The sequence below is a fragment of the Sinocyclocheilus anshuiensis genome, unplaced genomic scaffold (genome assembly GCF_001515605.1).
Source record: "Sinocyclocheilus anshuiensis isolate Anshui unplaced genomic scaffold, SAMN03320099.WGS_v1.1 scaffold2584, whole genome shotgun sequence".
NCBI classification, from domain to species: Eukaryota; Metazoa; Chordata; class Actinopteri; order Cypriniformes; family Cyprinidae; genus Sinocyclocheilus; species Sinocyclocheilus anshuiensis.
Window position 1 is genome coordinate 309330 of NW_015541360.1, and position 14631 is coordinate 323960.

Here is a 14631-nt window from a genome sequence, read left to right on the forward strand (position 1 = left end):
TTATTTTTTTTTTAATGTTTTTATTGTATGTCTATTTAGTAATTAGTGCTTCAAAGTTGAACTAAACAAAACTAAAAAGTTTGTTGCTTTGGCAAATAACTGAACTTAAGTTTTCATCTAATATTTATATTTTTATTATACGTTTTTTTTTCTTCATAATTTTTCTTAGCTTTTTTTTTAATGTCCAGCTAGTAATTAATGCTTCTTAAACTAAATAAAAACGATAAATGTTGCCTTGGAAAATAACTGAACTGAAGATTTTCATTTAATATTTATAGTTTATTTTATTTAAGCTTTAGTTCAATGAACAAAACTGTTTTAATAGTTGTAGTAAACAACAATAATAACCCTGGATAGAAGACGTGTGCCACATCTTGCAACGGTTCTGCGCTAAGAGACAGAACAGGTGCATTCAGTGCTTGTTCTTCTCAAGCTTTTTACAATGAGCAGCTCACGGTTTGCTGTCACTGTCGTCAGGGGCTTATGAAGGATGCACGTACTTTCTGTAAGCACATTTGACGTTGTAACCGGCTGCGGAGTTGAGCACGGGGATGCCCAGATCCTGATACACCTGCTTCCAGACAGATCCGCTCTCGATCTGAAACACAGGGAGGAACACGAGTCAAAGCTAATACAGACGGAGCAGCAGACCGTGTCAAATAAAATAAAACTCACTTTGTCAAATCCTCCGAGCTTATGCACCAGCCTGTAGAGTTTAAAAAGATTGAGATTCCTGTAGCCCAGCACCGGTCGCTTATTGATAGGAGTTCCTGAACAGAACAGCAAAGAAACCTCTTAAACATTAATGCATTTGGCAGATGCTTTATACAGAGTGACTTTCAAGATATGCATATCATCAAGCACTCCTTTGACCGCTAGAGCTAAGTAAAATAAAATAAAAAATACTTGATGAAAAAAAAGTTGAAGAACTAAAACTGAAATGAAAATGAAAGCTTTATGACAAGCACATGACTAAAACAAACTTAAGATATTAAACTACAATAGTATAAAAAATAACACTGAAATAACACTGCTCACCTCTATCCTCCATAAATTTGTAAAGCTGCTGCAGGAAGTTGTCCTTCTCTTCTGGGAACGGCTCTACTTCCTCCTGCGTACAGGAAACACACACACAGAGAGTTGGGTGTCATTCAAAGGTGCTTTTAAAAAAACTAGTTAAGCTACACTACGAGCTACTAACCAAAAGTAGTTAAAAGTACACTGAAGCTATTTAAGTGGACGATATCTTTACAAATATACACTTCCGTTCAAACGTTTATGGTAAGAAAGATTGAATGTTTTTGAAAGAAGTCTCTTCTGCTCACCAAGGCTGCATTTATTTGATCAAAAATAGAGTAAAAATTGTGACATATTTTTACAATTTAAAATAGCTGTTTTCTATTTGAATATATTGTAAGATGCAATTTATTGCTGTGAATTATCATTTTTATGTAATTACAAGTAATTACATGTAAATACTTCCAGTAATGCTGCCTGCTATTTAAATTAGTGAGAGGTATCCGATTAAAACATATATATATATATAATATATATAAGAATAAATTAATTTTAATCCAGCTTCATAAATAAATCAATTTCAATAAAAATTATTCTCCATTCATATATTTTTGTATAAATGGAATATAAATATAAATGGAATATGTATATATTTATAAAATATAAAATATGTAAAAAATGTGTGTATGTATATATATCTATATAATTGATTAAAAGTGTGAATATATATTTATTTTTTCACATTTTAATCAAATGTGATCTTGTATTAAATCACATATTTATAAAATAAATGATAAATTATACAGCTGTTTGAAAATTATCTGAAAATATGTGAAGTATAACTGAGGATGCAGTAGATAATCGTTGTGTATTCAATGCATGCAGCACAGACGCAGCATGAGACGTATGTTTAGTTTGCCGTATCAGACACACCCTGAGACGATGCTTCAGTACCTTGACCACATGCTGCGTGCTGGAGGTCTCTGGTTCTTTGAGGGCTTTCTGCTCTTCTCCTGCGCTGGATGTGCTTAAAGAGACAGCGTTTCCGCCACTGGCCGTTTCCTCCGCGTTCACATCGCTCTTTGAGCTCGTCTTCTCGGCCGTCTTATACGGCAGATCCATGCGGAAGGTGATTCCCGTGGAGGCGCAGAAGTCCTCAAAGCCATACAGATACCTGCAGGAGGTTCAACATCACAGATTACCTCGTCACATGATGTAAAACTATGGTCAACTTATCATCACTGCACCTTAAACCACCTAATTGCTGACAGGTATATCAATAATAAATTGACCAGAAAGGTCTTCAGATGATCTGATCCAAATTGAGCAATTTAGTTAAAAAACGATAAGCTAAAATTAGCATGAAACTTTGAAATGCTGGTGGCGCTATAGGCTTTGAGCGAGGCGGCATTATTTTAGTATTTTTTATATACTATTGCAGTTTTTATTAATGTTTTGAAATGGTTTTTATACTTTTATAATTTCAGATTTAATTTTAATTTGTTACAATTAGTAAATGACTTTTGCACTTGTCTTATTTTATTATTAGTGTTATTTTTTTAATGCTATTATTTAAGGTTTAATTCATTTTCACATTTTTTTATTTTATTTTTAATTTTTTACAAATATTTTTTATATTTTGCATTTCATTTTTTATCATTTTTATTATAATCAGTTTTAGTTTTTATTTTATGTCCAGTTTGTAATTAGTGCTTCAGCTTAATCTAAATGAAAATTATATATGTTGCCTTTGCAAATAACTGAATATCTAAAGGCTGCATTTATTTGATCAAAAATAGAGTAAAAATTGTGACATATTTTTACAATTTAAAATAGCTGTTTTCTATTTGAATATATTGTAAGATGCAATTTATTGCTGTGAATTTTCAGCGTCATTACTCCAGTCTTCAGTGTCACATGATCTTCAGAAATCATTCTAATATGCTGATTTGCTGCCCAAGAAACTTTTCTGATTATTATCAATGTTGAAAACAGTTGTGCTGCTTCATAGTTTTGTGATGCAATCTTTTGTAACATTATAAAATGTTTTTACGGACTTTTAATCAATTTAATGCATCCTTACCTAATAAAATTTAATTCTAAAAAATTCTAGAATTCTAAAAAGTACCGACCCCAAACAGCAATATATAACACAGAAAATGGCAAAAAAAAACAAAAAACTAACTAATAACACAAACAAAATAAAACAAAAACACCCCAATCAAAATAACTAAGCTGAAAACAGGGATAAATAACAGGGTTTAACTAATTATTCTGATGCTCAACCCAAGCATACAATGGTGGGCGAGGGCTCAAATGATTCAGTGTCTCATTTTTTGAAAAGAATCAATTAAATGAACCGATTTGCTTAAATGAATCAGACCTCCAGTGATTCATTTGCAAGAGACAACAAGCAGCTGCATAATTCGTAAAGCTGCACATAAAAGGATAGCCATGTAATGTTTGGTTGCTACTTGTTGGAAAAAATAGCTTCTTAAAACACTGTTATGAAAACTGTCTGGCTGCGATGTGTTTTTCCTCTGTAATCTAGTTTATGTAACTCTGACTGCACACACACGTCAGCCGTCACAAGTCTGAGTAACAGCGAAACCTGTCATCACACGCACAAGCTGTTCATCTATCACTAAATACGCCACTTAAACTCTAAAGGTGATATTTTGTGGTCAATAAATCAAGGTAAACAGACGGCTGATGACAGGAGCTCGTGCTGTAAGAGTGAAAGCTCACCCGAACATAAACATTAGTGCTGCGCTTCAGCAGATTCCCCATTCAATCGCATTCAGTGTGTATGGAAACTTGTTTCGCACCACAGAATAAAAAAAAATAAAATCTTATATTACAATTCAGACTTTTTTCCCTCAGAACTGTGAGTTTACATATCGCAAATTAAAATGTTTTTCTGTCAAAAAAAGTAATTTCCAGTTTATATCTTCAATTCTGACTTTTTTTCTCAGACTTCATTCTGAGTTTCATTTTATTTATTTATTTTGTTTCTACCACAAAATAAAATAGGTAATTTTTAATTTTTATCTCAAAATTCTGACTTTTTTCCTCAGAGTTCTAACTTTTTTTCTCGCTATTTTCATTTTTTGTCTCACAATTTCCGACTTTTCTTCTCAGAGTTCATTATGGTGTTTTTTCCTACCACAGAATAAACAAAGCTAATTGCTACTTTTGATCTCAAAATTCCTGATTTTGTATCTCACAATTTTGACTTTTCTGCAATTGCAGGTTTACATCTTGCAGTTCTATTTTTTTGTCAAAATTATGAGTTTATACCTTGAAATTCATTTTTTTCTGCCACAAATTGTAAAATAAAAAAAATAATTTAGAATTTTACCTTGCAATTTTGACTTTTCCCCTTCAGAATTCATTTTTTTTGCTTTGTTTTGTTTCTGCCGCAGAATAAAAATTAAAAAAATGTAACAGCAACCTTTCCCCCTCACAATTCTGACTTTTTTTTTTTTTTTTTGCAATTCTGAGTTTACATCCAGTAATTCAGTTTCTTTTCTTTTTTTTTACCATAAAATGTAAAATAAAAAAAGGTAATTTCAAGTTTAATGTCTTACAATTAAGTGGAAAGTCTTTTTCCACAGAATTCATTGGGGAGTTGTGCCACCAAATAAAAAACTAAAAAGGTAATTTTTATCTCAAAATAACTTTTCCCTCACAATTGTGAGCTTACATCTCGCAACTGTTTTTATTTCTGCCACAAAATATAAGATAACATGTTTTCAGAGTTTTCACAATTGACATTTTTACTCACAATTCCAAGGTTTTATCTCACATACTTTTTTAAACTCCAAATTAACTCAGGAAATTGCAAGTTTACACCTCACAATTACAATTCTAAGTTTCTATCTTGCAGTTTTGAGTTTATATCTTATATCTGACAGAAAAGTGAGGGGAAAAAATTGCAATGACTTTTTTTTTTTTTTTTATCAGGTGGCGAAAACAAGCTTCCATAGATTTTGAATATTTGAGTGATGTCAAACCAAACAAAGGGCCATTTTTCTCCCCAGCACATGCTTTATGATTATAAATGCTGCAGTCACCTCTTCCTCCTCGCTGCTGGCCTCTTCCTCTTGTTCCTCCTCCTCCTCTTCCTCACTGCTGGAGCTTTCATCCTTCACCTCCGTCCTCCACGTGTTGGGCACAGTGCCGTTACGCTGGAAATCCCACGCTGCATCTAACGCTGTGAAACACAAACACAGAGAATGGGATTAGAACGAGCTGCATGTGACTGGAAATACCTTGTTTAGTGCGTAATTTATTTCCACTTTCAACTTTCCGGCCGACCACTTTTCAGAGGCCTTGGTTTAGGAAGTATTTTTCACATTCTTTCTCTCCATAGGGATTTAAAAAAAAAAAAAAAAAAAGTATTTGTTAAAGAGTTATAAGCCATGAACCAAACTAAGCAGCTACAAGGCGAAATATAACATTACAAACTTTGATTAAAGCAAAAAAGTATTTGAAAATCGGACAAAAAGAAAGAGATACAAGACTCTGTACTTCACAGCTTTAATGGGGGAAAGAACTACAATCCCATGAAGCTTTGCAAATGTCAATCAAATTGAATAAATATAAAAATAATTGATTTAAAGTTGTTGATTATGTATATAGAAAACATATATATTATGTTTATGGCAGAATATGCATATTGTGTACATCGGGTCAAAAAAGCATTGTTGAGAGTAAAAAAAAAAAAAAAAAAAGAGATAAGTTGCATTGGTGCATAAGTCACATTTCAAAAAATTAAATGACCAATGAAAAGTGTGTATTTTTTGTTAATATTTTGAATTAGATTTTATTTTTTTATTTTCTTGTGTTTTCATTTTAATTTTGCTTAAAATTTTGATAATTTTGTTGTGCATTTGTGTCATTTTTATTAGTATTTTGTTATTTTTATTTTATTTTATTAAAGGGGTCATATGATGTTGCTAAAAAGAACATTATTTTGTGTAATGAAATGTTTATGCGGTTTAAGGTTCAAAAAACATTATTTTCCACATACTGTACATTATTGTACTTTAGTCTTTGCAACTTTACAGATCTTCTTTATGCACCAAGAGCTTGTAACACTCCAAAGAGAAAGGAACAATTGAAATCTCATCATATGACCCCTTTAAGTATGTCTATAGTTTTTAAATTAATATATATATATATATATTAGTAAGTTGTAGTTTTTAGTTTTAGTTTATTTAGCACTTCCACTTAAACTACAAAAAACTGAAATAAAATATTGTTATATATTCACTTATTTTTATATACATTTTATTTCACTAAATGTTTATTTTATTCCAAGCAATGAAAATATTTTTTATTTAATGATAATACCCCTGCCCTGAATACACACTGATCCACGCGTCACACTGTTTCTCACCTGGTCTGAGTCCTGCGTCCGCTTTAGGAGCTTTCTCTTCATCCAGCACTCGAATGTCTTTCCACAAAACTGTGTAACTATAAGATCAAATACAACACTGTTAGCAGTGATTCATCACATATGATACATCACAGAGTTCAACACACTGCTGTATAGAACAGCCATTGTGCTTGTCACTGAGTATCGATTACAATTTTTATTGCATTTAATTGCTTGCAAAAACATGAATGTACTACTTTAAGAATTTATTCCAGACATCCACCAAATCAGCATCATCACACTGTTTCTTAAAAAAAATGCACCAAATTTAATACCAAAACCTTTATCCTGGGAAAACAGCAAGTAATTAAGAAACAGGCCATTTCTCGGCATCAGATATGAAATGTGGCTCTTTTTATTCGGAAAAGCAACCAATCAGTAAGTCTCACACCCTAGCAACCATCCAGAGCACCTTAGCAACCGAATAAGAACATTATCCAACATCCCCTTAAAGGCATTTGGACACCTAAAAATCATAGCTGAAATATCAAGATGTTATTTATTACTGCATGTGTGCTCAAACTCTGAATCAGCTGCTGTTTTGGTGGTTTTTAGTGGATGCATGAAGTCACAGACCTTCAGCAGCTGCTTTATTGAGGGAATTAAGAGGTGATTATTAGCTAGCAGACGTCTTTGTTCATGAATATTTAGAAATCTACATGGGCCAGTGATGTCATTACTATGCCGTGGCCGACACTAGAGGGAGCAGTGAAGATGTGTACAGAAACCCAGCGCTACAGGTAACCTGTGCAACTCACAAGCCTTTCATTGTGAAATAACACTTATGCACTGCAGTTCAAAAGTGCTTTATAGAAAACAATACTTTTATTTAGCAAGGATGCATTAAATTGATCTGAAGTGACAGTAAAGACATTTATAATGTTACAGAAGATTTCTATTTCAAATAAGTGCTGCCCTTTTGAACTTTTTATTCATCAAAGAATCCTGAAAAATAAAATGTATCACGGTTTCCACAAAAATATTCGTCAGCAGAACTGTGTGTGTGTGTGTGTTTTATGACATTTTCATACATGAAGCTTGAGATGTTATTATCTGTGTTTGTTAATGCACCAAAATCATAAATGACATATTAGGGACTAAGCAACCACCTAGTAACCACCCTAGCAACCCCAATCAGAGCACCTTAGCAACTGATTACCAGCATCCAGACAATTTAGAGACTGTTGTCAATCCATAGAAGCACGACATTATAAATGATCTGTCTAGTTATTGAATCATCAGAAGCTCCGGTCTGTATATTGGCAGTTCTCACAGGTTTAAAAAAATAATATCTCCATAAGCAGACATTTCTCAGCATAACGCTTGAATGCCTTCGGCAGCGACAGTATAAATTGATTTCAGAAGGTTAATCTGAGACGGGCGTTTAACTACAATATTCTCTGACTGTCTTCATTACATGATGCCCAGCGGTGGCATCTTTCCTCGTTTTTTTAGCTTTCTGCTTTCTGCCACATTTAATGGACGTTTTGTAAAATCACAGCTATAAACAGACACAATGCTGTGAAATAAAAGCACGCGTGCCGCTTTCATAGCTTGACTTTTCTGCAGCTCGAGCGCTAAAAGTAGAAGCACGGACTGAAATAACTTCATCTGAAAGTTACTCACAATTTTCCATCTTTGAAGGAGCGAACAAAAACGTTGTCTTTCTTCAACGTCACATCTTCATGACAGTTTGGAGAGATGACCTTTAGAAAATGAAGAGCGAAACAGAGGATGGATGAGCACTTCAATGAGAAAACATTATTTGATGTCATTTTAGTCATAAAGTCATTTGTCTCCATTTGCAAAAAAAAAAAAAAAAGTTTTACGCTTGAAGAAATGAATGCTAGACACAAGCGGGTCTATTTTTAACTTTCATTCATTATTATATGCAAACGTGTTACCTTTCCAGTTGTTTGTACCAATTAAGTTATAAGGAATAATTAATACTTAATGACAGAAGTCTCTTTTGCTCACCAAGGCTGCATTTATTTGATAAAAAATATATAATATTGTGAAATATTATTACAATTCAAAAAACTATTTTTTATGTGAATATACTTTAAAATGTATTTTATTCCCGTTATGCAAAGCTGAATTTTCAGAATCATTACTTCAGTCTTCAGTGTCACATGATCCTTCAGAAGTTAAGCAATGAAAATTCAGCACTGCATCACAGGAATAAATTACATTTAAAATATATGCAAATAGAAAACAGTTATTTTAAGTTGTAATAATATTTTACAATTTTAAAATATTTACTGTATTTTGACCAAATAAATGCTGCCATGAAAAAAAAAAAAAAAGACAAATTTTGACCGGTAGTATAATATCATAAAAAATGAATTTGAGCTTAATATGAATATTATGAGAGCTGTGCATTATTAAGAAAAAAAAAACACTTTCTATATAAATTTCAAGATTTTTTTTTAAGAGTTTATTGATTTTAATAATATTTTCAGGCCGTTTTCAGGCCCTGGTGTTTCCAGGTCTTTCTTGACTGCAGGAACCCATGGCAATGTTGTGAAAAAATGAAAATTAAAATAAAATAAAATAAAAGACTTGGGTGCAACCTTGAGCATCCATTAATAAGGACAAGATCCACATTCTAACAAAATGACTAACTAAACTAAACTAATAACTAAATGACAGCATTTTGAAACGACTGCTACACCCACGTCTTTTCCTTTTATTTCATCAGAAGCCACCTTTGACCTCAGATGAGCAGCAGGATGGGCATCAGCAAACCCCAGGAGCACGTCACGGCCATTCATTTGCTTTGCTTTCTTTCTGAATGCTGTGATTCTGCCGAGAGCCGTGAGGAGTCAGAGAGCGACGCAAAACACTACGCCAACAACAACAAATCACAGAGCTAGCAGCAATATTTAAAGAGACAGCGTCTGGTTTGCCGTGACTCTGTGAATCATCAACTACTGCATGCAAACGAGGGACAGAGTCAGAGAGAGAGTCTGTTAGCATGCCGCACAATACATGCAGCTTCAGGAAGCAAGGTAGTTTAATTCTGCAGGAAGACTCTCTCCTGATCATGAGGTTTAAAGTTGAAGCATGTTGTTTTCTGGATGTTTTTAGTGTGTCGGGTTAAGGAGTCACTGTAAGTCAGTCATTAATAGTTTGACGTCCTGAAAAGGGAAATACCATGATGCTTTTAAAACACTGATCTGTTTGTTTGAGCGGCCCCATGCGTCAGCTTCTGCCTCAATTGATGACGTTGAGTTTTGGATGGGACTTTTCAGAGATACCAAATGATTGGATGTTACACCATGACCACTCCCTCTCCTTGGTCTTTAAAAATGGCTGACATAAATTTAGTGATCAAGTGTAACACCCTTATGGAAATATGATAATATTTTGCAATTATCATTTAAATCTGACTAATTTTCAAATTGTTTGTCATGAATCAACATCCCAGGAAAATGTTATGGGGTTTCAAATCAAAATATGAGCTTCTGTTATGAAACAGAACATCGATTTCATACCCATTCATGTCCACTGTAGAGGACACCAGGACTTAAAGCATGTTTATTACACATTTTGGGAGACACAACAAATGAATAGAGAAAAAATTATCAATATTCCTATAAAATATTATGAAAATCTTGCTAATTATTACTCCCATTATTGCACTTATTTGTTCATTCTATGTTACCCCAAAAACACATTGATATGCAAATTAGATACAGTTTATAGATACATTGTATATAATGGAAAAACTCGTTTATGGCCATTTTACACACATTTTTCATAAAGAAAAACGTTTTTTAAAAATATATTTCATAACATAGTTGAGAATCATCTTTATATAAAGTTTGGTGTAAAAAATTAAAATTGATTTGTGAATAAAACAAAAATCCCACTGTTTTTGCCTTTTCATGTTTATTCATGTCTTTTTATTTTTTTAAAAACAGGACTTTTTAAAGTCCCGATGTCCCGATTTTATTTGTTATGCTCTAAACAATGTAATGACATGACAAAATACTAAATTCACAAAACTGTTTTTTCCTGGTAGTCAGGAGGATATGAATGGCCTTGTTAAAAATGTAATGTATATTAAACAAACATTGAAAACACTACTACTAGTAATATATTTTATTTTATACAGTATGAAATAAAATTCAATATTACATGCAAGTAAAAAACATTTTGAAATAAATTGAAATGAATTATATATTTATGCACAAAATAAGGCTTTGTAAAAGTGAAAGTTTCAAATACAGCACCATTTGAATTCAATGTAAAAAGTATATAAAGAAAGTGAAATATACTTTTTAGTACACATCATTTATTTATTTTAATATCATTTTAGATAATTATTACAATTTATATAATATTACAATTATAATAATTATTAGGTATTATAACTGCACTCCTGTACTCGTGTTCAGACAAAGAAACGCCGACAACAGAACAACAGAGAGAAGAATGGAGTTATTAGAGATTAAGGATGTCTACAAGGTATACGTATGCAATTAATATAATGTTAAACATTCAATATTCATGCCTGTATAGCTGATGTGCGCGAGCTGATAAGCAAAGCACAATGAGTGGATTGAGCGCGCGGCGGCACAGATGTCGAGAGTGAATATCCCTTTCTCACAAACATCACTGGAAACTTTGTAGTTTGGTCGGATGTGTCAAAACAAGTGAGAAAACCAATGCACAAGTTATTTAACAGTAAGGAGAGAGAGAGAGCACACTTCTGTTGTGTGATCTTTATTGCTGTTCGCTTTAGCACACGCATTATTTGGATTAAAACTAAATCATAAATATAAAACAAAAATTATAGGGGCATTCACTATAAACAACATTTATTTTAAACCTCAAGCTTACATGACTTTATGGCGAAAGTGAAACTAGCAGGCTGTGTGAAATGCACTAGGCTATACCCGTCTCTCTCATTCTGCACCAATACAAATGTGTGCGCGTGTTGCGCATGTTTGCTTGCTTCATGAGTGTTGTGCATTATATGAGGCGCTTTGGAATAAAAGTCGCAGCACGTTTCAGATAAAAAAAAACAAAAACAAAACACGATTTATATTTCTGAAAATATGTTCATCACAGTTATAAGACTTATATATAACGAATGGTTCCCAGCATTATTACAGCAAAATGTCTTGTGATTACAGTACTGAGGCGCTGCAATGGAGCAGCTGTAATGCTATTAAATTAAAGATGAAGTACCATAGAGCAAAAAAATGAACAGTGAAAGTAACAAAAACTTGTAAAATACATTTTAATGGGCATAATTAAGTGTGAAAATAACTGAAGGAAATATTTATTTGCTTAAATATGATAATATTTTGCAATTATCATTTAAATCTGACTAATTTTCAAATTGTTTGTCATGAATCAACATCCCAGGAAAATGTTATGGGGTTTCAAATCAAAATATGAGCTTCTGTTATGAAACAGAACATCGATTTCATACCCATTCATGTCCACTGTAGAGGACACCAGGACTTAAAGCATGTTTATTACACATTTTGGGAGACACAACAGATGAATAGAGAAAAAATTATGTATCAATATTCCTATTAAATATTAGATATTATTATGAAAATCTTGCTAATTATTACTCCCATTATTGCACTTATTTGTTCATTCTATGTTGCCCCAAAAACGCATTAATATGCAAATTAGGTACAGTTTATAGATACATTGTATATAATGGAAAAACTCGTTTATGGCCATTTTACACACATTTTTCATAAAGAAAAACGTTTTTTAAAAATATATTTCATAACATAGTTGAGAATCATCTTTATATAAAGTTTGGTGTAAAAAATTAAAATTGATTTGTGAATAAAACAAAAATCCCACTGTTTTTGCCTTTTCATGTTTATTCATGTCTTTTTATTTTTTTAAAAACAGGACTTTTTAAAGTCCCGATGTCCCGATTTTATTTGTTATGCTCTAAACAATGTAATGACATGACAAAATACTAAATTCACAAAACTGTTTTTTCCTGGTAGTCAGGAGGATATGAATGGCCTTGTTAAAAATGTAATGTATATTAAACAAACATTGAAAACACTACTACTAGTAATATATTTTATTTTATACAGTATGAAATAAAATTCAATATTACATGCAAGTAAAAAACATTTTGAAATAAATTGAAATGAATTATATATTTATGCACAAAATAAGGCTTTGTAAAAGTGAAAGTTTCAAATACAGCACCATTTGAATTCAATGTAAAAAGTATATAAAGAAAGTGAAATATACTTTTTAGTACACATCATTTATTTATTTTAATATCATTTTAGATAATTATTACAATTTATATAATATTACAATTATAATAATTATTAGGTATTATAACTGCACTCCTGTACTCGTGTTCAGACAAAGAAACGCCGACAACAGAACAACAGAGAGAAGAATGGAGTTATTAGAGATTAAGGATGTCTACAAGGTATACGTATGCAATTAATATAATGTTAAACATTCAATATTCATGCCTGTATAGCTGATGTGCGCGAGCTGATAAGCAAAGCACAATGAGTGGATTGAGCGCGCGGCGGCACAGATGTCGAGAGTGAATATCCCTTTCTCACAAACATCACTGGAAACTTTGTAGTTTGGTCGGATGTGTCAAAACAAGTGAGAAAACCAATGCACAAGTTATTTAACAGTAAGGAGAGAGAGAGAGCACACTTCTGTTGTGTGATCTTTATTGCTGTTCGCTTTAGCACACGCATTATTTGGATTAAAACTAAATCATAAATATAAAACAAAAATTATAGGGGCATTCACTATAAACAACATTTATTTTAAACCTCAAGCTTACATGACTTTATGGCGAAAGTGAAACTAGCAGGCTGTGTGAAATGCACTAGGCTATACCCGTCTCTCTCATTCTGCACCAATACAAATGTGTGCGCGTGTTGCGCATGTTTGCTTGCTTCATGAGTGTTGTGCATTATATGAGGCGCTTTGGAATAAAAGTCGCAGCACGTTTCAGATAAAAAAAAACAAAAACAAAACACGATTTATATTTCTGAAAATATGTTCATCACAGTTATAAGACTTATATATAACGAATGGTTCCCAGCATTATTACAGCAAAATGTCTTGTGATTACAGTACTGAGGCGCTGCAATGGAGCAGCTGTAATGCTATTAAATTAAAGATGAAGTACCATAGAGCAAAAAAATGAACAGTGAAAGTAACAAAAACTTGTAAAATACATTTTAATGGGCATAATTAAGTGTGAAAATAACTGAAGGAAATATTTATTTGCTTAACGAACTAACATTACATATTCTTTTGGTTTCTGTACCCAATATTTATTTATTTTTTATTACAAATGCAATTAAAATACAGGTATCGGTACTTGGTATCGGCAAGTACCAAAAATAAAGTACACTGAAAACAAATGATACTACATTTTTTTAAGGTAAGTGGTTGCAAACAATTTATTTTAGCTACATTTAAAAAATAAAAACATGTTGAAAGTTAGTCAACTAAATTTGTTTATTTAAATGTAGCTAAAATAAATTGATTGCAACCACTTACCTTAAAATTTTTTAGTAAATTCAATGAATAATTTTTTTTCAGTGTATCGGTCGCCTAGTTCTGGAAAAAGTGGTATTGGTGCATCCCTAATAATTATATTAGTCAATATAATTTTTAATTTTATGTAACTTCTATATAATATTTAAGAAAAATGCATCTTTAAAATAAATTTTAAATTAATTATATATTTATACACAAAAATAAGTCTCAAGAGGTTAAATACTATAAATATATATATATATATATATATATATATATATATATATACCGCTCCTGGAGCGCACTGCCGGACCGCAATCGCGTGCAGTGTGAATGCTCTGATCCGTTAACATGGGCGCGGAAAAAATACGTACCACAGATGGAGTGTGTGAACCTGGCTTTACGTTTGTATGCCCGCCCGGTCTGTTCTGTTCTCATGCTCCATTTAGGCACGCTGCATTCTGATAGCATACTGCGGGAGGTCGAGGGCGCGTAAAATCGTGCTATAAAGCGATTTAGAAATCGCGCACGCTCAAATTGCGATTTTATGATGATTTCGATTAATCGCACAGCCCTACTCTGCACCCCTTTACCTAAATTCATTACTTCAGAGTTATGTGCCTCTAGAAGCTTGCGTTCTGCAAGTGAACGTC

The 14631-nt window shown here is 32.3% G+C and overlaps 1 protein-coding gene across 1 annotated transcript in view; it reads right to left on the reverse strand.

Moving 5' to 3' along the window:
* LOC107690809 (AT-rich interactive domain-containing protein 4B-like) overlaps positions 1 to 14631 on the reverse strand; it is a 101540-nt gene that overhangs the window by 27489 nt on the left and 59420 nt on the right. The window contains exons 9-14 of the mRNA XM_016489224.1: positions 8087 to 8166; positions 6422 to 6498; positions 5094 to 5233; positions 1039 to 1111; positions 676 to 770; positions 485 to 598 (exon numbers count right to left, since the gene is read on the reverse strand). Of these exons, the coding sequence (XP_016344710.1) occupies positions 485 to 598; positions 676 to 770; positions 1039 to 1111; positions 5094 to 5233; positions 6422 to 6498; positions 8087 to 8166 (579 nt within the window). The remainder of the gene's footprint in view (positions 1 to 484; positions 599 to 675; positions 771 to 1038; positions 1112 to 5093; positions 5234 to 6421; positions 6499 to 8086; positions 8167 to 14631) is intronic.